At 38.3% G+C, this 26,900-nt stretch overlaps 1 protein-coding gene and 1 long non-coding RNA gene across 20 annotated transcripts in view; one reads left to right on the forward strand and one right to left on the reverse strand.

The window, feature by feature from the left end:
* Positions 1 to 1,870: 1,870 nt before the first annotated feature.
* Positions 1,871 to 26,900, reverse strand: part of LOC110964083 (interleukin-1 receptor type 1-like) — a 107,117-nt gene continuing 82,087 nt past the window's right edge. For 6 of the 19 annotated variants that reach the window (XM_051958915.1, XM_051958911.1, XM_051958918.1 and 3 more), the window contains 10 exons: positions 12,628 to 12,880; positions 12,242 to 12,434; positions 11,100 to 11,271; positions 10,881 to 10,940; positions 9,928 to 10,063; positions 9,627 to 9,781; positions 8,099 to 8,242; positions 7,149 to 7,316; positions 5,625 to 5,905; positions 1,871 to 3,042 (listed from right to left, as the gene is read on the reverse strand). In XM_051958915.1, coding sequence (XP_051814875.1) covers positions 2,746 to 3,042; positions 5,625 to 5,905; positions 7,149 to 7,316; positions 8,099 to 8,242; positions 9,627 to 9,781; positions 9,928 to 10,063; positions 10,881 to 10,940; positions 11,100 to 11,271; positions 12,242 to 12,434; positions 12,628 to 12,880 — 1,859 coding nt within the window. In that variant the 3' untranslated portion in view covers positions 1,871 to 2,745. Of the gene's footprint in view, positions 3,043 to 5,624; positions 5,906 to 7,148; positions 7,317 to 8,098; positions 8,243 to 9,626; positions 9,782 to 9,927; positions 10,064 to 10,880; positions 10,941 to 11,099; positions 11,272 to 12,241; positions 12,435 to 12,627; positions 12,881 to 14,280; positions 14,359 to 18,447; positions 18,630 to 26,713; positions 26,856 to 26,900 lie in introns of those variants that run through there. The other 13 variants (XM_051958914.1, XM_051958912.1, XM_051958917.1 and 10 more) reach the window with 8 other exon arrangements.
* Positions 8,252 to 26,900, forward strand: part of LOC127537133 (uncharacterized) — a 58,522-nt gene continuing 39,873 nt past the window's right edge. Inside the window, exon 1 of the long non-coding RNA XR_007946626.1 lies at positions 8,252 to 9,329. This is a non-coding gene — a long non-coding RNA (uncharacterized LOC127537133). The remainder of the gene's footprint in view (positions 9,330 to 26,900) is intronic.

The raw sequence follows: 26,900 nt of genomic DNA on the forward strand, positions 1-26,900 counted from the left end.
AAAAGACACTGAAGGTATATTGTAGCACGGAAAAACATGAACTAGTATTTTACCTCACCATGAACTGACATGCAAGTAACAGTCCTTTAAAGGTTACTGTAGGAAAGAACAGACTGTAGCTGTAGTTTTGGTGGTAATTTGAACTTACCATGCTGAACATTGAGGCTTAAGACAGTTGCTTGTTGCCTGCACTGAACTTCTGATGAGCTGCTGGGTTTTTCTCCTCGTCTCCACAGCTTCCTCTACTGTTCCGCTGACTCCTCCATCAACTTTCCACTTAAGAGGTTAAAAAGAAAAAGACTTACCACTGGCTTTGCATAGTAGGTGAAGCTCAGTGACTCATGTACACGGAACAAAGTCTGCCTCAAATGTAGGCCAACAGACCTCAGAGATGAAAGTGACACGTTTTATCAATGCAATAAAGACTTTATGAGTTTATATTTTATTATACATTTACGTAGGTAGGCATTCCCAAAAAAAACTTGAGGTACTTCTGTTTTTGAGATTATCTTTTACCTGGAAACGTTATGACTTGATACAATGTGAATTGAATATACCCCCAGTGTTTCTTATCTTGAGTGTGACCTCCCACATGCTGTTTAAAAAAATGAGGGAAGGCTGCATTGTTTACAGGCAGAGCAGCCAAACTGTCACATATTCTGCAAGATTATATTTGGTTTGCTTAGTGGCATTGGTTTACTTGACTCAAATCAAATACAATTTTAATTCCGTTTTACTCAATTTTGACCTTGTGTGAAGTGACGTAACATTTCACGTTTATATTCAAGAACTTTCAAAAACTTTTTAATTTTTTTTAATTTAAGCTTTCCTCATGTGACCCTGCCTGTTTTTTGTTGGCTGTGAAATTACGTTCGCCTTTTTGTCTCTGAATAGCAGTGCTTCCATATAATTGTCAAGCAATTTTAAAGCAACTTTAGCCTATTAGCTTTGTCTTCATAATATACTGTGTTGTTCAGGCTACATTACAAATAGCTGTAGTAAACGGAAGAAAAGAAACTGGAAACAAAACCACTTGTTTGCTAAGTGCAACATCTGAAAGAAGAAATGAACAAGGCTATTTGCCAGTTATGATTGAAATAGAGAAAAGTCTTCCGGAATAGTTTTCAGCTGGGAAAACTGTAATTATCATTTTAATATTGGCCACGTTTTCTGCTTTTCAAAGGGAAATGTAATGAAAGAAAGAGTTAAATGTTAGCAATGTCAGAAGTTATTAGAAAAAAGGTGTTTCCATCTCCAAATAAATCTTCTCAAAAAAGCCAAAAACCACATTAAGCAAGCTTAAAAACATCTTTGGCAATGTTTTTTCACATTTTGCGATTAACTTCATCCAATGCCATACTTCATTGTGCACATAACAATAAGTAAAAATAACCATTTAAACCAATATGTAAAGTAGGTTGTGTTTTGGAAAATAATGGTGCACTCAAGGACTCCTAAAGATTCATTATTTCAGTGACAAGCAGTAAACCACAAAGCAATACTTCATGCATATATATATATATATATATGCCTCCTGTTGCATAATTTTGTAATATATTTGATAACACACTTTGCAGCTCTGTTTGCACTTACTATACCACGTGACAGCTGTGTAACTTTGGCAAACATTTTACCACGCTTTAGGGTTATTGGAGCTCATTTAAATAGTTTATAGAAATATACTTAAATTACCTATTTTGGACAATTGTGAGGTAAAAGCAATATTAAAATAAAGATAAAATATGCAGCAACAATTTCAACTGGGTTAAATTTTTAGGTTACAGAACATGCTAAACTACTGCACCTGCTGTGGTGTCATTGGTGTTTGAGGAGAGACCAGTGAGATGAAAATCAAATCAGCCTTCTGTACTTAGTTTTTGTCTGCAAATTTTATTGATGAAACTGAGCTTAACAATGACTGTTAACACATCATGAATCTTGTTTCACTTCTGAATTTTGATCCAGTGTTTCTTCTACCGTTGGACATGAAGTGTGTGGTGAACAGTTTGTGTTCCATGGCAGGCTGCAGTCATTGCTGCTTTACAGGATTTTTTCAACATTTAACTTAATTCTTGTGCTTTCTGGTTGTAAGGCACAGCCTGTATAAATAACATACAAACATTTATGCATTTTTCATAAAAATATACATCTCTTTTTCTCTGTGGTTCTTTGCAGTTCCTTTTCTGTGGTTTGTTAACAGTAAATATATGGCAGAACATGTAATAAGTTCACAGTTTGCTCTGTGACATTTTGTGAAGCTGTAGAAATGTGTATATATATATACGTTTTACATATTTACACTTTAATGTTACATATGTACATTTATCAATGCTTTCTGATCCACTTGGTTTGTTCACATCTTCTTTGTTTGACATGATCCTTCAGTCTACACCTGTCAGAGGATGTCAAGTTCATACAATAGTGCAGGTCAACTATGGGTGGAACAGACTCTGATCAGGCACTATGATTTCAGCACATGCCATACTTTTTAAAAAAATCTGAAATGCGCTACATGGAAAGTTACACAGAAGGTAAACTCAAAATATACTCATTGAGGTGACATTTTTATCAGGAGTGCCTTTGGTTGTAACTGTGTTGTCTTGATTTGGAGTGTGTACGTCATCACTTCTGGTAACAACAGAGTATTCCTGAATTGTCTCTGTATGAGGAAATTGACAACCTCACACATTTGCATTGGAAACCAGTTCAGCTTTGGTTCAGCATTTGACACACACATATATGCCATCATAAGCTTAGTAGGGCAGTTTTCTCAGGATACACCACCCTCTTGCCCCTGACTGGCATATGATATCTCATTTCCTTCCAAAACGTGGAGGAAGGGGAGAGGGAGGGTGACCACTGTGAGTCCTCTCCACCGTTTTCCTCGTCTTCTTTCCTGCTCATACATGTCCTCCGCCTTTGCCTTGTCTTCAGGTTCTTCCACCAACACACAGCACCCTGCTTCTTCCTCAGGTGACGGACTGACTCTGGGAATAGAGCCAGTTGAGCTGGTGTGATCTCCTCCAACTCCACCAGAACCACCTGTAAAGCAGTGCTTGGATTAGAACCAGGACGCTTTATAAGCATTTGACCTTGAGCGTTTGTCAAGTAATCATGTAATCACTGTGAAAGGTTTTCTGGCTTTCAAAAAAGTGCAATTCAATGCAAGAAGGCATGTGCTGTGAGTGTTCTGAGGGAATTTAATCTAGACTCTGATGGTCTCATGCCTCTTTGTAAGCTGTAAGATTTTTTAATACTGGTTGGTTATTATGGGATGACTACACCATTTGCTGGTTCCAGCACTGTCGTAGCTAACATATGGTATCGCCCCGGAGCTCGTTTGCATAAAGTAATTTCGTTTATGCAAATGAGGCATAGGGAGGTCCAACGCATCGCAAAACTTTAATTATACATCTAAACTAGCTGTTGCTGAACTAAACCGAGGACAGATTTAACGACTTATTTATCGCCTCAAATGCTTTCAGTAATACTCTTTGCTTAACAGTTTTCGTAATAAAAGAGAAAGTTTGCGACCAAGCCGCCATGTTTGTCTGATGCTTCTGTACTGATTCACTCAGTGCGTCCTGTGCTTCTTCTTCATGGCTGGCAAACAGACTTTTGGTTCATTACCGCCACCTACTGGACTGGAGTGTGCGTCAGTGTTACCGGTGTGCCAGAAACTAGGGAACTGAGAAAGGTGCGAATAAGTGCGTTATTTTTTTAACACATTATTTTCCTGAAATAAATTAATCGAAATTAACGTGTTAAAGTCCCACCCCTACTTTTTAAGTTTAATTAAAACCTTGGGGTATAGAAACTCCCCATAAAGCTGCTTTCCTAAGTTGTTATGTGTTGAATTTGTGTGAATGGTGGTCTGTGCACAAAGTTGCATGTAAAAGTCTGGATGCATGTTGACAAATTACTTCTTTCTGTTAGTTTTTCGAATTTAAAATAATGAAATGCAACCCTTCAGAAAACAAAGGGAAAATCAACTCCAGTTCTGGCATGTACAAATCTTTGTGCATCCCACTAACTCAGTATACCTTTTAATCTTCCTCTGTCGAACCACAATTTCATTTTTAGTTTGCATGTCCAATTAAGCTTAGAATGTTTTTGAGCCGCCACCTTATTTCCTGGAGTAGCTTGTAAAAGACGAGTCTAATATATATTTACTTGACCAAGGAATGTGCCGGAATTATGTGATGATCGGCAAACGTTTGTCTGTTTATCTGTGCACAACATTACTCAAAAATGGATTTGGATGAAATTTTCAGAGAAGGTCAGAAATAACACAAGGACCAAGTAATTAGATTTTGACATTGATGCGGCTTACAATCTGGATCCATGGATTTGTTAAAGATTTCTGTATCATTCCGCGATAGCGGCACGACATCACTGTAACTATGACAACAAGGGAACACTGTATCAGCTGCCTGCTGACAATCGTATGATTGCGATCTTACTAAAAATTGACCGCTGCTGACTTATGTAGGAAATGATACAAGGAACAACTGATTAAATTGTGAGGGTGTTTTCCAGTCCCATCAATTTCTGCCGCCCGCTTCATATTTAGGTCACATGATTCATTATCCATACATAACATACACATGTATAACGCACGCCTGTGCTCAGTGCAAGGTTATTTTTTACTAAAGATTTCATCCCGTCAGAAATGATACGACTGAGCAGCCTTGGCTGAGTACTGCACTCTGAGTGCTTTTCTTGTTAGTCATTATTTAGATCAATATGAGTGTCTCAATGGACACTGTGTGGACAGATGGTCAATATTAAAGGAATCTGAGCTCAGCACACAGTGCAGTAGCTAGAATTTTGGTGTATTTCTGTCAATATTGAATCTCCTTTTGGCTGTGGGTTATTCATGAGCTAGATGTTGCACTTCCTCCATCAGCTGCACGCTAACCTTGTCTACTGTTTGATGCTGACCTAGTAGTATTTATCAGAACTTGTTTTCTGGCTTGTTGCACACTTCTGCCTCTGAAAATGTTTTGCAGTAGTGACTAATAGGTATAAAAAAAATCAATCCACTGTAAAGAATTTGCATTTACAGGGTGACCCAAAAGTTTGGAAACAAATGAAAAGTCTATAATCCAAACAATGTTATTTCAATAAATCAGTATCACAGACATATTCAGAAGAGTATCGAATTAGTGTTAAACAAACATATTTCGACATGTTCATGTTTGTTTCCTATACAAAGACGTGAACGTTTCCACCAACTGGTTACACTGGTATCTTGTGGAATGTATCTTCATTCGTGCTTATGAAGGTTCCTCAAACTGGCCAGTAAATGTTTCCTCATAGTACTTTTGGATGTTTAAAAAAATTAAAACTGTCAGATACTTTACCATCAAGAGTTTTAAAATCTGACACTGATGGCCTGCATTTTGAAGTTATGCTCCAGCATACCTGTACCTTATGGTTCTATTAATTTTCTTCCGAGTTATTGCACTTGGCAAATACTATGCTTTTAAGTTATTTTATTATGCTATAACAAAAATGGGTCAAATAAGAGTGAATTCATGCACGCCCAACTGAAATAGACACTGCAGTTAAACTTTGTTTCCAAACTTTTGTTTCACCCTGTACAGGTGTTTTTTTCTCACCTTAAGAGATCCCTCCAGGAGCGCTCTGTACATAGCTGCCACACACTCGAACTGCTGCATCGTGTCCGGATAGGATTTATCACTACAGTCACATGTCATGCTGTCACTGGTTTCACTTGTCTTGATTTCACCTTTATCGCTGATATCACTGCTTTTAGAAATGTTGTTATTGTTACTGCTAGTGCTGCATGTGTGTCTTTTTCTGATAAAAGTGGAGGCAGTGTAGAGTAGGAGGAGACGGCGACTGGCTTGTATGTTTTCTTCCGCAGAGTCCACTGTGGCTGCAGGAGGAAATGAAGGACAAAAAGATACAGTGTTAGCAATGTAGCAAGGATTGGAGGAAAAAGTTAGAGTACTCCTGGGTAAATGTATTGATTTTTGAAGGTTATTTATAAGTTATAGATAAAATAAATCAAAATGAGTGAATGCAATCCATTGTCAGAGTCAGCAGAATTACCTTTCTTCAAATGCTAATGCATTTCTTGCATGCAGAAAGCAAACTGATGCTTATTATGTATAAAACTCTGAAAAAGATGTTTCCAACTTTCAATTTCCTTTATGTGAAGTGTCATTAGGAAATGGCAGTAAACAAGAACTACGTCACGACAAGACCTGAAAGACCACAGAAATTTAGCTGTAACTGCAGGCTGCTGGGCAGAAAAGCAAAGCAAAATCCTGATATGACTACAAGCGGGCTGCAGGAATTGTTGAACACTATTTGTTCTGATCTACTGTGTGGCACTGATGCAGATGCATGTGCACAGAAAGGTCAACAGAAGAAAAGTTTCACTGCAGTCTCATCACAAAAATCAATGCTTTCAGCATGTAGAAAAACATCTGGATGAACCAGAGCTAGTTTAGAGACAAGTGCTGTAGACAGATGAAATCAAAATGGAACTCTCTAACCGCAAAAGGCATGCTTTGAGGAAGGAAAGGAAGAACATTTGATGAAAAGAACACCTTAGCAACTGTTAAACATGGAAGTGTAATATTTACGCTTTGGGGTTAAGTAGCAGCCAGTGGCACGTACATGAGTATGGATTACAATAAAAAATAAAAAAATATGAATGCAAATTTCGTGCAGTTAGTCATGAAACCAAAGCTTTTATAACAGAACAATTAATCAAAGCATAGATGTTTTGGAATGGCCCTCATGATCTCTGACTGAAACATCACTGGTAATTGTGTTGATAATATATTAAGACATGCTGCATGTGCAAACAACCTAAAAATATTTCAAAAAAATTATATAATGTGCAAAAATGAAGGTCAAGTGCATTAACATTTGAAGAAATGTTCATATCTTTATGCCAGATTGCTGCAGAGATTGCGTTTACATAATTTCACCCCAAAAAATCAACAAAAGGCAAATAAGGGAACAAAGATTTACTGTAAGAGTTGCCCAGATATTTGCACCCAATGGAAAGGTTAATACAGTGATTTACACTCAGGTTTTTGGCCAGTGGGTCTGGGCCTTGTATAAGAAGCAAGAGGCAAGCTATCTCTGCTGTGTCAGTATCTTACCCTGCCCAGGCAGACAGTCACGGCCCGCTATGAAGAGTTTGTAGTCGCAGGCCTTTTCCAACACTTGAGGCAGCGTGTGAAGGGCAAATGTCTCCACTTCGTTGCTGAATCCAAAGTCGTAGGGCTGTGGGTATGCCACATAGGCATCATATAATTTCCCATCCAGGTCTGAGACAGGAAACAAAGAGCTCATTAGGGGAAGTAGGTAGTTCTTGTGTCATTCTAGAGAAGTCCCTTTCTCCAACAAAATGCAGCAAGACTGAAACCCTCAGCAGGAGATTCTTCAACTAAATTGAGAACAAACATGAAGTGTAAAAAAAACAACTGATAAGGCTGCTGATTAAACTGATCTGCTCTGTTTGTGTTTCCTCACAAGACTTCAGCTTGATAACTCCAGAGAGCCAGCTACTGTTAAAATAAAATCCATGCACTGCTCTCAAAATCTAGTTTTACAATATAGATCTTATATGTCATACATTTGAATGAAGTGAATTAATTTAGCTCAGTAGTGTCATTATCAAAGCAGTAAGGATCCATCGAAAAAGGCCTGCTCATAGTTTTCCTTTAAATGCTCGTTTAGTCACTCTCTCAACAACGGAGGGGATTTTCAGAAGATTTGGTGCCAGTGTGTTGTTGTTTTTGTTAAATTGTAATGTACAGTCAAGATGTTCAAAGTTCTCATGTTGCATAATGAACAGATGATGTTTCATCAGAAACGGTGCAGGCGGCGATGTGGTTTCCTCTGTTTTCCCTCACTGTTGACACATATGGTCAGGTATCATTTTGTGTGTTGTGATGAATGTGTGGGCAGCATAAATGTGTTTCACAAGGTGAAAGCATCAGTGTGGGTTTTCCATTGAAGAGCTTTTTTGTGTGGTTTGACATATCATTACATTGCCTACTGTATCTAGTAAAGAGCACATAACTCCACAGCTGCTGTGAAGTCTCACCTTTATTTTTATAGAGGACTGGAAACGCCTTCCTGAACCACAGCACAATGTCAATCTTAAAGATATAGCAGACGATGACACTGATGATAAAGAGAATCGTCGCACCACCAAGCACCAATCCAATGGGAAGTAGGATGTTTGGAGCTGTAGAGATGAACAACCCACATACATATCATTTTAGATTGGATTTCCACCATGACATCTTAATCAAGTATGAGAAATATAAAAAGATTGACTCTTCAAATACAAAGGGCATAAAAATAGTGACAAGCCTCTTAAATACTTTTAAGTTGTTGGGTTAGGGTTAATATTCTACACAGAGAGGGTTTGTGAAAATTGAAAATTTGTTTCATTTCTTTTTTTAATGATTATGTTTTCTTCATCAAGATCTTGCCTCAAGTGTCATTACATTTATTGAGTAGGGATGATTATACTCCCTCTACTGGCCATCTATGGAGAATAAGTTTCATATCACCTTCAGAGTCAGACTGCAGATCTATCCTAACAATTAGTTAAACAAACTATGGATAAATACACACAAAAAAACACTATCATAATTTTAAAATTGATTGTTAATGTCTGCTCAGAGGTGAATAGAGCTACAGTGATGAATCAATTAGTTGCTAACTAGTAAATTAATCATACGCTATTTTGATAATTTAATTGGATTGAGTGATTTTAAAAAAAAATGTCAAAGCAGTTGACAAGATTAATCAAGAAACTTGCAATAATTTTATTCTGAAGTGGGAGCATGAGCAGGCTTTCTTCTACAACAGTAAACTGAGTAAGTGTTCTGGAGTCGTCATTGGATAAAACAAGCAATATGAGGTATATTTTCTAAAGCTGCTGTTAGAAATATGCTTTGGCTGCCTGTGATGGATCCATCAACATCTTTGTTGCTCCGCATGCTGCTGAGTTCTTGGCAAAAGGGAGAGGTGGAGTTTAAGCCTTTTATGCTTTCAGGCAGGAATTGGAAGGTGCCAACTCCCAGTGCTGTGAAGGGGAGCTCTGAATTGCAGAGGCTTCAAGACAAACAGCATGAGTACATTTGAGGTTTGGGGTGATATTGTTATCTATTTAGCATGTATAGGTATTATTTGTATTATGTCTTTAAGTGGCAGTTGGGTTTATTTTGAGGTTTTAATGGTGTGGGAATAGGTCTCTCCCCTTTTTGTCTGTTTGTAGGCTAGTCTATGTGTATATATACCTCTTCTTTTGTGTCATTCAGTAGGTCAAGTCTGTTCATTTCACACTTATGTTGATATTATTGTTTTAGTGATCTCAGTTTATTTAAAGGACCCAGAATTAGAATTTCTGTTGATACTTTTTCTTTGCTGATGTATTTTAATCTTTTGAAGTCCTGGTTTTTCTATGGACAGTTTTCTTTGACAAAATAAAGCCTTAAAATTTCGAAAGTTTTTCTTGTGTCCCTGCTTTGATGCTTGGTCCCTAACACTGCCCACTGTAAGAAGAATTCTTTATGTTTAATTACAAGTTTTAATTTGGGAAATCTCCAGTGTGTGTTCACCTGCTTGCAGAAGAGTAAAATGTCCCATAGGAATGCCCCGCGAACTGTGCACTTGACAGGTGTAGCTGATGTTGAAATCCTCCTTCTTCAGCTCAGAAATCATCAACATCCGCTCTATCCATGTACCTTTAATATGATCATGCTGGCTCCACATTCTGGTGGCAACAATCAGATGAGTAAAATGTAACGCTACTGTGACTGATTAGAGCAGGAATCTCAAAAGTAAACATAAGCATCTCTCAGCTGTTGTATCCCAAAGCTGCAGACAAAACAAGTATGATGAAAGGAAGAGGGTGCTGACCGTGCTTCTGATGTGTAGACGCGATCAGAGGGGTTGGTAGTGAAAATAAAATCACCTCTGGCAAACCAAAAGACATCAATGAAAGGGGTCTCAACACCCGGGACAAACACAAGGCACCTCTTGCTGAATTTGGACCCTAAACACATGCACAAACAATTAAAAAAAATTAGACTTTGCAAAACTAATTCTCTTAATCAATAAATCTAAATTTAACATTTCTGCATATTTTTTAGTTTGATTCAGGTATATTGAGATGAATGTATGTTACAAGTACCACTGGTGAGAGGAAACTCTGCAATTTTGAAATTAATCTTCTACTTATCACAGCTACAACCACTTTACTTTCTGATTTAATGGCTATGCTAATGTTAAGAATAGCACAAGTCATCTTATACAATATTCAATCTAAAATGTGCATTTTCAAAGACTGACCATATCAATGACATGGTGTCAAAAAATGTTTGTCTGAATGAGAACTCTAAGCAACCAACACTTACCCAGTATAACAGAAGTTATCTTGAAATGTACAACATTTTCTACTACAAGAGCTTCCAGGCTATTTTAGGGCAGCCTGAGCTTGTCCTGACAGCAAGAACCACTCCTTTAGAACCTCTTTTAGGTCAATTCGAAGGGGAGTAAAAGGAACCTCAGGTACTTCTGAGAAGCCCTGAAAAAAAAACTGCTGTGCTAATTTTAATCCTTATTTGTTCAACTTGGAGAGCAAGAAGCACTATTTTTCTGCTGTCGTTGCCTTTCTACCTCACCGCCATCTTCAACATAAAATTCCTCACATAGTCTGGATACAGACCCTGCATCAGGACTGTATCCAGTAACTATTATTTGTCTTTGTTCTGGTCACTTGCAGTAATCATATGTCTGATCCTGCAACATCACAGAAACAGAAAAGCTAAAAGGGCAGACTGGGACTGTTCCTGTAGCTTTTTGTGACTCACCCTTCAATGCCTTGATTATTTCATTTGCTGGTTCATGCACTTGTGGAGCCAAATGAAAATCTGAAAAGACAGAAAAATATCGTAACTTTACTAGAGTTTGGCTGATCTCATGAATATGTCATTTGGAATTTTAAACACAATACTGTGTAAATCTTTTTCACGTAACCTTTACTTTTGTGCTGTTCAGTAAGGGATGCTTGTAATGTTGCTCATTCTTACCTTTGACTTCTGCACTAATGGTCTCTGACACAGACCCCAAAACGCCACCAAGGGTGAATGTCAAAGTGCAGGTGTAGAGGCAGTTGTGTTGAGGTCCCACCTCGGCAATCGACAGTTTGTTCACATCCCAGTAGCTATACTCATCTATCCCATCCACTATAGGATCACAGCCCTAGATGGGGAAAGGAAACAAAAACGTCTGACTTTCAAAAAAAAATCATGCAATAAATAGTATATTAGTGGGTAAATAGGAAATGTATGTCAGTTCTCGACATGAATATAGGTCATTCCAGGTGAAATGACCAGATATTCCTTGCGGGTGTTGCTGCACCATTTTCAAATTAGTCCTAAATTTGCATCCCATTAGATAGTCACAAAAGTACTTTCTATGCAAAATTGTAGGCCTGTAGCTCAAATAATTTCTGAGTTGTGGGGGTCTGAAATTTTCAGAATTTGGGCTATAAAAAGCCTCGCCAGCATTTTATGCATCTTTAAGTGGTTATTTCTCAGCCTCTAGACATACCAGAGAGCTGTGAGTTGGTAAACAAGGTAACTGTCCCACACTGAGATTTTTGCCACCAAAAATAGCCAATTAAAAATCTCGTCCAACTTTGGGAGCTCATATTTTCCAAACTGAGGTACCTAGAAAGCTCCAGTTTGCTAAGTTATCACACAAGTTTGTGTAGAATGGAACCCAGGGGTGTTAGAACACTTCTGTGCAGTATTTCTAGTACTTTTAAGGTCCCAAACTCCACTCGTGAGTAGGTATCTCTTAATTTTTAGCATTTTTAGCAAGCCCCCATGGCCTGCAGAGTGTAGGGAAACACCTGGGGATGTTTGTGGGGCACTAGCTACATGCAGAGGCCTTGTTTACCAACTCACAGCTCTCTGGTATGTCTAGAGGCTGAGAAATAACCACTTAAAGTTGCAAAAAAAACGCTGGCGAGGCTTTTTATAGCCCAAATTCTGAAAATTTCAGACCCCCACAGCTCAGAAACTATTTGAGCTACAGGCCTACAATTTTGCATAGAAAGTACTTTTGTAACTATCTAATGGCATACAAATTTAGGACTAATTTGAAAATGGTGCGGCAACCCCCATCTGGTGAAACCACACGGAATGACCCATATGCCATAACTTACTCTGTACCACTGGACAGAGGAGGTCATGTTGTAGCTGTCAAGTTTATCGATATAGTCCTTCAGAGGACAGTGCAGGGTGTCAGAAGCTCCATTTGTTAGTGGTTGAAAAGCTCTCCGTGGCCTCCCACACTCTCCAGGAACTGGCAGATCCACTACCAGCTTGGTGGCCTGCATGTAGCACTTAGAAGGAGTTCTGTTGGAAAAAATGAGAAGTTTCATCAAGGAAAGAATAATGAAATTGTATAGACTGTCACGCATGTCCACATCTTAAAATCTAACACCATCGAGCCCACCTTTCTCTGTATTAGGGTCTGTCATTGCTGTCTATAAAGTTTGTATACTACTATTCCTGTCTGACATTTCTGTTGCTTCTGATGCCACCATACCTCACTACGGCCACATATTCCCCATCGTCGTCCAGGGTTACGTTAAGAAACCACAAGGTCTCTCCATACACCAAGATTTGACCGATTGTGTTGTTCATTTCCTCTCTTGTTTTTGAGTTGTACCAGGTGATGTTGTATGGGACAGTTGTGAAGTTGAAGACTTCTGGGGAGACCAGCGTGCTATTCAGCATAGCCACATCTCCAGGAACAGAGAAAACTCTCTCAAACTGGAGCTTGTAGTTGGTACAGTTCTCTGCAAATAAGTGGAGAATGGAGAATAGGCATTTAGTCAGTGCTGATTTAGCTGAGCAAACTTGCCTGTCTTGTGCTTTCTATTGCAAATGTGTTGAATGTACTTGGGAGTGTCCTAAAAGCAGGGTTGTGTTATAAAACAGTCTTGATAATTTGTGCAAAAAACTGTGTTTCTCTAACAGTGATAAAGTGCTAAGTAATTTACATTAAATGTATCAATTTAGCATTTGGGTCAATGTCGTCTTCTCAATCACCCAGTTAGACGAGAGCAATAGGGTTACAGTGCTCCAGACTGCCATCGTTTAGTTGACCTTTGCCAACATTTTTGGCGACAGTGCTCATAAATTTTACAAGTACATCGCAAAGAAAGGAATGCCTTGTTTGCCGATGCAGCTGCAAACTTTAGAAATTTGTAAGGATGGACAGCACTGATGGAACTACAGCACACTGTGACTTGTTTTCCCTCTTAAATTTCATCTTGGCTTTCAGGATAGCTCACTTTTTAACGGTGTAATAAACAACAAATACAACATGAAGAACGTGATTGAGTTTAATCTTATTGATCATTGTTTCTTTTAATACAATACATATGAATGATACAAAATAGATTAAAAGTAGCTGCTGTTTTGTACAAAAACACCACAGAAGTTAAGATTGTTTTTCTGTTTTGTTTTATGACAGTTGGTATCAAGAAAGTTATTTTTTCTGATCTTTGGCTTAAAATATTATATCACGCTGCATCTCTTCAATAGTAATGGCAAGAACAGCGTACATGATGATTTTCTATCAAAGTGGATCAATGATTAATCACCCTCATGCGTTACAGCATAAGTCTCATTTTGAACACAATCCATAATGATGGAAATATAGAAAAACAGTGGTGCTGAAATGGCCTAATATATATATATATATTGAGGCTTCCCCTGTAGTTCACACCTTGTCTTAAAGCTCTGCTTCATTAGTTTGTCTTTTTTGTGAGTTTTATCCTGCATTTGTTTCAGTTATCATGCTGTATCTTAGTGAAAATTGGGTGCATGTGCAACCAGCTTAAAAGGATTAGGGCAGCAGCTCTTCTTTCTCATCACAAGCTTGCTTTGTTCCTCCTTGGAATTTTTTTTAGTAATGTAAACTTTATCAAGAATAGTCAGAAATCAGCTTTGAACTATCAGGAATAATAGACGACCAGTTAAAGTTAAACGTGTTGCTGCTGTTACACCATTGGCCACAAGAGGGCAATAGAATACTGTACAGACTGGAGGCAGACATTAAAGTTGGACTTCGAAAAGACATGAGAAATGTAATGTATTTTTGTAATTATTTTTCTAAATATAGAAAGAGATAAAACTTGAAACAGACATATAAAGTCTCAAGTATCGGGTATAACAGTGTATCACAGCTTACCTTGTACAAATCCTGCACAGATCCCACATAACCCAAGGAAAAACAGACAGCTTCCCACTGGTGAACGCAGGCCCATGGCTGGAAAATAGACACAAACACAACATTTAAAAATGAACACATACCCAGAACGCACAAGGGTGAAAATGCTACAGCAGAAGCCTCAAATAAACAGCTGACAACTTACTGGAACATTTCTGTCCACTATCACTTGATGAGTCACATGAGAATTTAAAACACAGTGATAATCAGCAAAAACTGTTTCTTTCCCCTTTAGGACCGACTTTGTTTTACCTCATATTTCTATAACGTTCATCTGCTTTTTCTCCTCTCTTCTTTGTATTTTCCCGGTGTTCCCACCCTGCCTCTAACGCTCTCCTACCCTCATACGACGTCTGTTCCTCAGTCATACATGACTCGCATTCTGGTATTTGAAGAGTCACTTGTACAAACCTCTGACAAAATGCCGTGTAATGCTTTGGAACTGGAAGGAGGCCCAGTATGACACGGACTGCTGCTTAACGGAAGCACATGTTCCTGCTCAACCTTGCCTGTGAATCTATGAATGAATGCTGTAAATCCTCAGAGGATCTTGGTTTCCTCTTGTACGACTACTACAGTGGTTTGAGTCAGGTATTTGAACCCCAGAGCAAAACCTTTATACCCACAGTGATACATTGTGATTACATGTTTAACAGGTATTTGTAAGTTGTCCTTATTGGCAGTTTTGGACGCTCATTGAATCTGATAACTTAAGTGTCTGTGTAACCTGAAATACTGTGTTAATGTCAAGCCCACGGTCTGTTTTAAATGTAACAATTCCAGTGAAGCTTTTACACACAGGATGTGTCTGTGTCCTCAAAGTTGAAAAAGAGAAAGGAAGTGTTACTTTGTGCAATTTTTTAACCTGAAGTTGCACTGCCAGCTTTTATAGGTTGTCCTTATTGACAGTATACAGTATTTGAAGACCTTAATTATACCTCCTAATCCATCCTCTCTCTATATTCCGCTTTATCCTGACTAGGGTCGCGGGGGGAGCTGGAGCCTATCTCAGCTGACTCGGGCGAAGGCAGGGGACACCCTGGACAGGTCGCCAGTCTGTCGCAGGGCTACATATACAGACAAACAATCGCACTCATATTCACACCTACGGTATACCTCCTAATATTAACAGCAATATGATGTTGCACGCAAGAATAAAAAATACAGATCAAATGGGCAAGAAATAGACAAAGCAGATTGGAAATACAGACATTTGATCCACAAACAATCTCCTGTTGGATGGCGATCGGAGCATGAAACAGGAGTTCTCATGATTGACAGATGATATACAACTGAAATCTAAGCAACCCACATCAGTAAAACTGTGCATTTTTTCTGACCAATGGCTGAAAGAAACCAGTTTGTCTCACAGTGGTACAGGGCTTCAAAATGCATCTTACTAATACATAAATAAGTCTTTGGTTGTCTGTGTGTCTCCACGCATGCATGGCTATCATTCGCTTTCTTAGATAATAACTTAATTTGCATAAATCTACACTCTTACCCTTATTATTATTATTATACACCACAGAGGGCACCCAAATCTTTGAAAACTTAGTGCTGTTGTTAAGATAAAAACAAAGAAAATATATGCATGTTCCGAAAAACATGAAATTGGTCAGGTTTAAAGACAGACTAAAATATCAGAGCTATACAGTGTCTAAGTTAATCATTCAACGTTTAACCTACTTTGCTGAATTGGGTGTAACAACAGGAGCTGTTGCATTGTGTTTGAACTGTGTCAGACCACGTTCAGCAGATAATGACTGATTTTATCTAACCACAGCTTTTACCACATGCATTGACAGTAAGGAGTGCCTGTAGCTGCATCGTATCGGTGACCTTCACTGTCATTTCAGCAGCAGTATTTGCCTACTGCTTCAGGTTTCACATACAGTCTGGATTTTTAAGGATACTCAACTATCTTTAATGGGTTTTAGGGATTTATATTACAAGTTTGAAATGGTCCAGTGGTGGATATATCAATGCAAGCAGCTCATGTTCTGTATTTTTAAATTTTCAAAACGACAAATCTCAATTAAATAATCACAGAAAAAAACATACCTGCAAAGATGAAAGTTGGGGAAGTTGTTCAATTGTTCAGTTTAATAAAATGGTTTTACCTCTATTAGGCATCACACTGCTTTAATACAGTATTGGACAGTCAGAATATGCAATATATGTATCTTTCCAATTTTTTCAAAAGTGGTTTTAATTCTGGAGCAAGCAGGAAACAGTAGTAAGAGTTCTGACTCATAAACAAAATCTTTGTGTTTTTATGTGCCATGAACAGAGTAGGCAAACGGACAGAAGCTTTTACGAGAAAAACGTTGCAACAAAATTTTGTGGAACTGCTGTGGGAAGATAACAGTAAATGATGGAAAATGAGCTTAACCACAGTACCCACACCTCTCCTTCTTGCTACCAGACGAGTCGCTACTGAAGAGACTCAGATGGAAACTAACTTGTGTAGAAGGAGGTGGTTTAGCAGGGATGCCGTGAGAGTATACTGCAACAAGTCCTGTGGTTTCACAACTTTCACGTGCATCAATTTTGCGCTGTGACTCAAATCTGTTAGTGCTAGCTGGAATCATAGTGTGCTGTCAAATCTGTAGCTCAGTTCATTTGATTTGGAAAAAATTGTACATTCCAGTGACTGATAGTAGGCTATGTATACTTGAATGCTCCTAATGAGTATAGTAATGTTGCCTTGTGTCACAAAGAGCTCACAATGAAATATCCCAGTATTGTAATACATGGCTAACTAGAGGTACAAAAAAGGTGTTTTTTGTAAGAATAGTCTGGAAAGCTATTATGGCATAATCATGTCACACACTTTTTAACCTTTTTAAACCCGGAACCGCCTGGCAGATTTGATCACCACATGCTGTCTGAAAAAAAAAGGCAAAACTACACTAGAAACTGTTAAAAGAAAAGAATAAATCATCAGAGTTCAAATTTTCTGATGGTCTTTGATTGTCAGGAAACTCGATCAAATCCTAACTGAAAATTCTGATATTTTACCCAAATCACCTTATTTTACATGTCTGATGTAAAAATTTACCACAAATAATCAATTTCTGTAACAATTAGAAAAAATCTGCAAGCCATTAGAGACTCAGTTTGGATGAACACCAGACTGTGTTTGCACAGAGCAGATAAGACAAACATGGAAACCAATTAAAAATGGAAGTAGTAAAATATCTATGGTGTGTAGAGCATAGACTGTGGTGTAGAGACACATGTTTCCCCTGTGTTGTTATTAGCAGATGTGGGCCCTCGGAAAAATGTTGCACGTGGATGCCAGTTATTTTCCGTTTCTGTAATATTTCCGTCAAAGAAATATTTAGTTTTTTTTATATGATTTATGGTGCTGTAATTTCCTAATACTGCACAAAAGACATTGGCAGGGTCTCACTCCTTTTAGCTATAGCTGTGCTGTTTCCATAGAGAAGCCGGACTTCTATTTCAGTGAAAGATAAACTCACAGTGAGAAAAAAATGGGTCAGGAGCAAATTGAAAAAAAAGCCTCAAAAGCGATTGGTGTTCAGAAGATTAACTGAACTAAATCAACTGGAATAGGATGTAGTAGCATACAAGCACAGCACAACTCAGTTTTCATGTCTTTTTAAACTGTTTAATCATTGTTGTTAGATGATTTCCAAAAATATATACATGTATAGATTGACTAGAAGATCGATTTGGGAATAGTTCTGCAGATAGACTTGTTAATCATTTTGATCACTCTAAGATCACACATATCAGAAGATACTGAGGTTGGACCATGCTTGCACAGAAAACCACAGATGACACTAAGCAGACTAATACATTTCAGTTGAAGTGTCTTTTTTTTTTTTTTTGTCCTGACCACAAGCTCTTTAAGAGGGGAATTTAAGCATACGTTGAGGGTGGGAAAATCTTTTTGAGAGGGAAAATCTTTCTGAGAGGTCAAAGGAAGAGCCACAACCACATATAGCTTAAGGTGCAAAAGCAACCATAGGTGTCATAAAGGACTGCAGTTATCAAACAGTTGTTTTCACTTGTTCCTAGTTAAGACGGTTTCAATGAAAGTTAACAGAAGAAAAACAAAGAACGAAGAACGCTGAATATGTTTTTCTTTGTTTTTACCTTGCTTGATGTATGTTCATTGAAAAACTGGAGAGGGATAATCCATAGAAAATTAGGCAATATTGGAGAGAATCTCAAAATAACAAAAAATGTATGTTGTGAATTTCCCCCCCTGGGAAAAACAGAGCAATTTTAATTTTAGTGCGCACAGATTTCAACCTCTGTGTCTGGATTTTGTTAAGGGATCCCACTGGTTCACTTTGGCAGCATAGTTTTTCATCTGGCACAAGTTCGGGCAGGGAGGAGCGTGGGAAGAGCTGAGCCGCTTCAACAGGTCATGGTGCAAACAGACATGTGGGAGAAGCACATGGGAGGCTGAGGTGAATGGAACTGACTGAGTCACTTGGAGGTGTAAATTGTTTGGCAAATGCTTTATCTTGCAGACAAAAGCCCAGAGGTGTTCATAGTTTGCTATGTAAAGAGCTGAACAGTGATCTGACTGTGCTGGTATTTTTTCCTTTAGTTAATGAAGGGTTTGGTAACAAATAACATGCTTTTTTTGTCTTTCCAAATATTTAGAGCCAATCATCCACCCTTTGTGAAATCACTGCATACCACGTGCACTACAAGCAGCTTATCATCTGTAATATTACACTTATCATAACGTCACATTACTGGTAACCCATTGGACTGCAGGCAGCAGATAATGGGAAAAATTGATTCCTGACAGGAAACTCTTACAAGAAAAGAGATAAAACGGTTGACCTTGCCAAGAATGGAGTTTCTGTAACACATGCACACACACTCAGAAAATTGTACATGGAACTGCCAAGTGGGCCAGTTTGTGCCTCTCCTTTACCACATAGTTCAGAGCTCCACTTGGATGGACATAAAACGGTGAATTGTCAGTATTTATCAAGCTACACTAGTAAAAAAAAATAATGTTAACACACCAATGAATAGCTTATAAATAAAGTGATTTACACATAAATAAAAATAAATAAGGATAAAGGAATCCTCCACCTTTGTACACAGTAAATAAGAAGGAAACTGAAACTCGGAGATGCACAAACATTCTGACAATTTTTCTTATCGCTATCGATAAACTATCTTTTGCCGGAACATACCTCGTTTTATTGCCCAGGCCTACCTTATAATTATCTCCAAGTTTTTTCTGTATGTAAAATGTCCACTGATTCATTTAACCAAGTGATACTGTATGTTTGTAAACCAAGACCAAAGAGGGCGTTTTAGAAAATGCTTGCAAGGCAGAAACTGTTGGGAAATGGGCCTCTCTTGCTGAGCAGTTTGTGCAATGTTTGATTTCACTACTTTAAACTGACTGAAAGTACATTTATGTCTGTTTGTATACGATTTACTGGTAGTTGAGTGTGTTGGCCTACAGATCTGTCCAGCCAGGCGGACTTTGTCCATCTGTTTGTGTGACTGCATTTACAACACAGACTCAAGTCCATCTGAAGTCCAAGGTCCTGACAACAAGAACATCTAGACAGCAGACAAATTCTTTATAAATATTTAGAGTCGAAGCTTTTGCTGTCAACTCCACGTTTTGTTGACGAACTTAGCAATAATATTTATAAATGTAGAATGTTTTACTGTCACTGTATATACAGGTAAAAGCCAGAAAATTAGAATATTTTCATAAACTTGATTTATTTCCGTAATTGCGAACAAAAGGTATAACTTTTACATTATATGTAATCATTGCACGCAGACTGATGCACTTCAAATGTTTATTTATTTAATTTTGATGATCATAGGTGGCAACAAATGAAAATCCGACATTCCGTGGGTCAGAAAATTAGAATATTGTGAAATGGGTCAAGTTTGAAGACACCTGGTGCCACCCACTAACCAGCTGATTAACTCAAAACACCTGCAAAGGGCTTTAAATGGTCTCTCAGTCCAGTTCTGAAGCTTACACAAACATGGGGAAGACTTCAGATTTGACAGCTGTCCAAAAGGCAACCATTGACACATTGCACAAGGAGGGCAAGACTCAAAAGGTTATTGCTGAAAAGGTTGGCTGTTCTCAAAGCTCTGTGTCCAAACACATTAATGGAGAGGCAAAGGGTAGGAAAAACTGTGGTAGGAAAAAGTGTACAAGCGACAGGGATCACCGCGCCCTGGTGAAGATTGTGAAAAAAAACCCATTCAAAAATGTGGGGGAGATTCACAAGGACTGGACTGCTGCAGGAGTCAGTGCTTCAAAATCCACCACCAAGAGACGCATGAAAGACATGGGTTTCAACTGCCGCATACCTCGTGTCAAGCCTCTTTTGAACAAGAAACAGCGCGCAAAGCGTCTCACCTGGGCTAAGGAAAAAAAGAGCTGGACTGCAGCTGAGTGGTCCAAAGTTATGTTTTCTGATGAAAGCAAATTTTGCATTGCCTTTGGAAATCGAGGTCCCAGAGTCTGGAGGAGGACAGGAGAGGCACAGGATCCACGTTGCCTGAAGTCTAGTGTGAAGTTTCCACCATCAGTGATGGTTTGGGGTGCCATGTCATCTGCTGGTGTCGGTCCACTCTGTTTCCTGAGATCCAAGGTCAACGCAGCCGTCTACCAGCAAGTTTTAGAGCACTTCATGCTTCCTGCTGCTGACCTGCTTTATGGAGGTGGGGATTTTATGTTCCAACAGGACTTGGCGCCTGCACACAGTGCCAAATCTACCAGTGCCTGGTTTAAGGACCATGATATTTCTGTACTCAATTGGCCAGCCAACTCGCCCGACCTTAGCCCCATCAAAAATCTGTGGGGTATTGTTAAGAGGAAGATGCAGAATGCCAGACCCAAAAATGCAGAAGAGCTGAAGGCCACTATCAAAGCAACCTGGGCTCTCATAACACCTGAGCAGTGCCAGAAACTGATCGACTCCATGCCACGCCGCATTAATGCAGTCATTGAGGCAAAAGGAGCTCCAACCAAGTATTGAGTACTGTACATGCTCATATTTTTCACGTTCATACTTTTCAGTTGGCCAACATTTCTACAAATCCTGTTTTTGTATTGGCCTCAGGTAATATTCTAATTTTCTGACCCACGGAATGTCGGATTTTCATTTGTTGCCACCTATGATCATCAAAATTAAATAAATAAACATTTGAAGTGCATCAGTCTGCGTGCAATGATTACATATAATGTAAAAGTTATACCTTTTGTTCGCAATTACGGAAATAAATCAAGTTTATGAAAATATTCTAATTTTCTGGCTTTTACCTGTAAAGGTAATTTCATTTAATCTAACAACCTAATTTTAACACAAGCAGTACAAATATGACGCTCAACACCACTATATACTCAGCAAAACCTCAAAAGTAAGGATCAAACACAAGTTGGAAACAAACACAGTGGACGTTAGCAGTGATTTGATATGAACAGTGGTTGAATTCTGCCCACTGAGCTGCATAACTAGTATGAGTCATCTAAAACAAGCACACTTCAGTCATGATTCACCGACAAGACAAATGGAAGGCGGCAGCAGCAAAATGTTCTTTCAGCTGCTGTCCTTACAAACAGTTGACACAGAAAAGCTAACAAATATGCAAGTAGAACTCTAAATTCCTGGAAGAAAAATGTTAAACACACTCCCACACAACCTAGGTTTCATCTGATCCACTATGTCTTGAATGGAGGTAAATTACTAACCAAAGTTTCTTTTCATTTATTAACAAGGCAAATGTGAATGTTGAAGAGTTTATTGTAGAACTCATTCAAATAGATCTACAGCATTCAAAACATCCTGAGCGCCAAGTCCAAAATCTGGTGTTGATGATCTCATAGACTTGGAATGGGACAAAAATTATATTCACCATGAGATACTTTTAGGAAACGGGGCATATGTCAGCTATTCAAGTCTAGATTTCCTAGAGTGAAGGAAAAGTGCTAAGCAAAGCAAGAGAACTTTTTTTTCAGAGGGGAAGAGGATGTGATCCCAAATGTTGATGGAGAATTGAAACCCAGATCCACAGTGCGTGCCCCTGATACCTCCAGAACAAGCAACCACATGCCCAATAACAGACACACCCTGTATGAAAGTGTACGAGTCATATGAGTCAGAATCAGTTATGCTACATTTTTCTCTGTGGATAGAGCTCATTAATTGTAAAAAAAAAAATAAAAAATTAAAAGAGCTTTCCATGCATAAATTATATGTTTAAATTGGTCTATATGGATGGTTCATTCATATGTCACATTGCTGTTATGGGTTTAGTAAAATATGCAAAGGAAAGGGTTTCAAAGTATTATTAGTATTGTTTAGATACATATTATTAATAGCACAATACTAGAAATTTAATAATCATTTCCAAGCATAAAAATATCATAATTGTCAATACCAAAATGTTTTCTTGAACAAAAACTACTGTACCGAGAACATGTCATCCTTCATGAAGAGTCAACTAACATCATGAGTTGTTTGTTTGTGTTGGCATGTGAAATAAACATCCAGCTGCAGGTCACTGTTTTGATGTAGTATCTAAAGGCAGAATACAGTAACTTTTGTTGTGAAATAGATGTGTATTGTTACAACATTGGTCACACAGCAAGCTATGAAGAGGTTTATTCTTTTGTGACGCTTTGCAATCATCAAGCAAAGCCCTGAATTAGCATAATATGTATAGTATACAGACTCTAAGATGTCCTTAACCCTTCTTTTATTCCTCTGTCATTTTCTGTCAGACTCATATTTCTCCCTGCCTTCTGGTCCCCACCTTGGTATTTAAAAAACAATTATAAATTGCATTTGTGCAATTATATTATGAAAAGCAGACCTTAACAATTTTTAAAAATCCACTTTGCTTTTGTTTCTTCAAAATGGCCAAAACCCCCATAGAAATTAAATCCTTTGATGTGTCCCAGGAGGAGAAAAAAAACCTTGAAACCACTATCCCAGACCGTTGCTTTAACAGACTCAAGTTTTGAAATTTACAGAAAGTTCTGAGATGATAAATCAACCAACATTTCAGGAAAAAAACGCAAGAGATAAAGGGGTCTCACAGACACCAACGAAAAAATAATGAATAAATAAAGGGTTTAGGACATCTTATAGGCTGAATGCTACGAGTATGATGCTGCTTGAGTTTGCTAAATGATTACAGAGAGTCACACGAGAATTATATGTGCATGTGGACGCACACGCAAACAAACCCTTATATTCCTGCTATTAGGGTTTTAAGTGAGTGAAGTAGAAGGCAACTGGATTGATTCTTGAAGACAGAGATTGGCTCAGATCTAATTTGAATGGTGGATAGGCATTTATTTTCACCCTCTAATCACATGGTTTGTGGTCCATTAACAGACTTAAATAACTTAAATTATAAATGATGTGAAATGGTGTTGTGAGCACCTGATAAATGGTGTTGTGGACTCCCTCCTCTGTTTAGAGATGGCTGTTATAGTTTAACATAGATGGCATCTTTAGCTTCTCTCTCAAACCATTTCTATGTCCCTCAGTCTTTAGACGCAGGTGGATTTCTGAGTCCTGTCCTGAGGAGCTGACCTCTTGTGTTTGGCTCTTGTAGAGTTGTTGTTTAGTCATTGCAAGATCTGCTGTATTGCACTGGAAATACAACATTGCCCAGCTTGTGTGTAGATGTTGTGTCTTTAGGGTGAAGCGGTTTTTGTCTAAGAATGTTGCTGGGCCAGATGTGCACCAGGGCATTGTCTTTGGGAAAATCCCTCTACATTTTGGTTAATCAACCATGAGATATGTGATTTGTGGGTGAAAATAAATACCAGGGACTTCCAACTTTTCAAGTTAGTGATGAAGAATCCTCTTAGATGAGATCTGAAACATCTTTAACAACCAGTTGCCTTATGCTGAAGCACTGAATATTATCACAATGTGGATGACTGAGGATCTACACAGATTTAAGAACATTAGGAACAAAACCCAGCTCACTTTATGACCTTTCCTTACATCAACTGAAGCAAGACTGCATTAGCCAAGTAAATATTGTAAATGGAGAATTGCCACAACAGATGTAACCTGTCGCATTTTACAGACAATAGTGGTAACAGCATTGCTTATCTGATTTCTGTGCACAAGTGAGGACGCTTGCCTTTGAGATACTTAGAGGAGTTGGAGGTATTTCCTTCTTTTGTTCAAAACGTTCTGTGCACAATGTGTGAATAGTGGTTGTCTTTTACGTGTCTATGATCATGCAGTTCTGACTTAATTTATCTGCATACGTGACTCATGTGGTCGTTATTTTAAAACTAGTTGCAACAGATCTGTTGTTGCTTCTGCACTGGTTGCTGTCATGTTTTTAGAATTTTGTCATGGACTTGGTACTGAGGTATTGTTTCTTGTGACATTCCTGTTGCTCATATTGACTTTTATGGACCATAATAAATTAATATTGTTGCAGCTATAACACCAATTAGCTTCCTGTTCACTATACCATTTACAGCATATTTGTATATAAATACTTTGGATATTTTGAATGTTTAGGTGCTTCTGGAGGAGTAATTTTTATCTGCCACTCTGAGACACACTCTCTCTCTCTCGTTTCTGTCATTAAAAGCAACGAGATTAGCAACGAGACCTGTGTACGTTCATCAGTGATGCTTGTGCCTATTGTACCTGCTGAATTTTTAGCCCACCTATTAAGAACTCGTTCACCACAGTTGCAAAAACATTGCAGGTCACAAATGCTGACCTGTTTGTGCCCCCAGATTTTGTTGGCATTTGCATCCCATTTCAGGAAAACAGTGCCCCTAGTCTGTTAATCTGTTAGATTAAGAGTATTTTCTTTTCCTAAAGGAAACAAGGTGACCCTTAAAGGAAACCACTATTTCATTCTGCCACGATAGCAGTTTATCTTTAACAATGTCTGAAAAAATATCTATAAAATTTAACACCAGACTATCAGAAACCATCAGAAACCAGCTGTTGATGTTGCTCTGTTGGCCAGAATGGGGACAGTGTGGGAACATTCCAATAGAAATTACCCTTTTCTTCCCTTAAGAGAGGAAACTTCAGATATTGTGCGGGAATCATCTTCCAAAATAGTCCGTGTGATCAGTGCAGACCTTGAGCTGTGACTGATGGTTTTAAGTTAAAGACATTCAGTCTGTGGGAGGTCATCAAAATACATGACTCATTTAACACTAAATAGGGAAAACAATGGGAGTTACCCAGAGCCCAAGAATACGACTGGCAAGACTGAATGTGATGTTTCACACTACGGACAGTGTTATTTTTAGTGTGAAGTGAAATAAGATGTAGGTCTTGGTAATAAACAAGCTTGGTCTTTTTGGATTTGTGATTAGATGCTCTGTGAGACTCCTGGCTGGGTTAGATATGTCTAGTTTTCCACTGTAGCTCTGTTTGTTTCATGTAAAGCTACTAAACTGATCAGATCTGGCATCTAGTGGGTGCAACGGCATGCATTAATGCCTATTTTAGTGTGGGCATTTCCATCTCCAGAGGTAAAGTACCAGCAATGACACAAAACTGTGAAAGCGTCTGGAAAAAACACAATGAATCAAGTTGTCTGACCTTCCACAAGCTGCAATGGCAAGCCCAGAGCCGGATGATTCAGTTAACAGCAAACAGAAACTGGTCAGTCAAATAATTGCTTGTTGCTAAAATACCCTCAGTTATGAATTTAGTCATAGATAAATAAATCAATAATCAATAAAACCCACAGACATAGTACAATATACACAACAAGCTCAACCTTCTTTAGTTTCAGTGATGAGTGATGTTTGTGGAAAATGTGGTCATTTATTTGCACAAACACATGTCAGCCAGGTGCTCTGCCTAAATGTACAGAATGTGAGAAAGTGTGAACCTTCACACAATGGCAGAGATAATATCTGTATCAAAACACAAGCACAGAGGAAAAACCCCATGGTTCTCCAGATCAGCCCTGAATAACCATACACCTAAAGTCACTAATCCTTTAATGGAGATTTTTGATTTTATATAGTGACAATCATTTTTTGTTTTTTTTAAAACAGTTTCAGTGCCACGCCACTGATTTTATACAACTGTTTATTTAAAATGAGTAAAATATCATTAATGCTCACAATACACAGCTTAAAAATAAGTTGCTGGCTACAGTAGGTACCTCTAATATAGTCTAAACCAAAGTAGGTCTCTGTGGTTCGCATTGCAACACATTTCTCAAGAGTAAACATTCTACTCTGAACAAAGTTTTCCTGAAGCACGAATAGATCTCCTATTTCCAATAAGATAATACATACCTTCAGAGTTAGTATTACAAAATCCAAAATCAGACAGACAGGAAAAACTTGTCTACAGATAACAGTATGAGTGGGCATAATTTATTGACTCACCTCAGAGAAACAGACGGAGGAAGGATGATTTAGTTTGCACCACACGGCAGCGCTAACAGAGGAAACCTCACCTCTGACCCTTGCATGCAGACTGGAGTCTCAACCGTGCAGTTCAGCCGGTGACTCAACCGCTCTGTCCCACCTCCACGGGACGAAAGCACAAACAACACACACAAAGAGGAGGAAG

The sequence above is a fragment of the Acanthochromis polyacanthus genome, chromosome 14 (genome assembly GCF_021347895.1).
Source record: "Acanthochromis polyacanthus isolate Apoly-LR-REF ecotype Palm Island chromosome 14, KAUST_Apoly_ChrSc, whole genome shotgun sequence".
Taxonomy (NCBI): domain Eukaryota; kingdom Metazoa; phylum Chordata; class Actinopteri; family Pomacentridae; genus Acanthochromis; species Acanthochromis polyacanthus.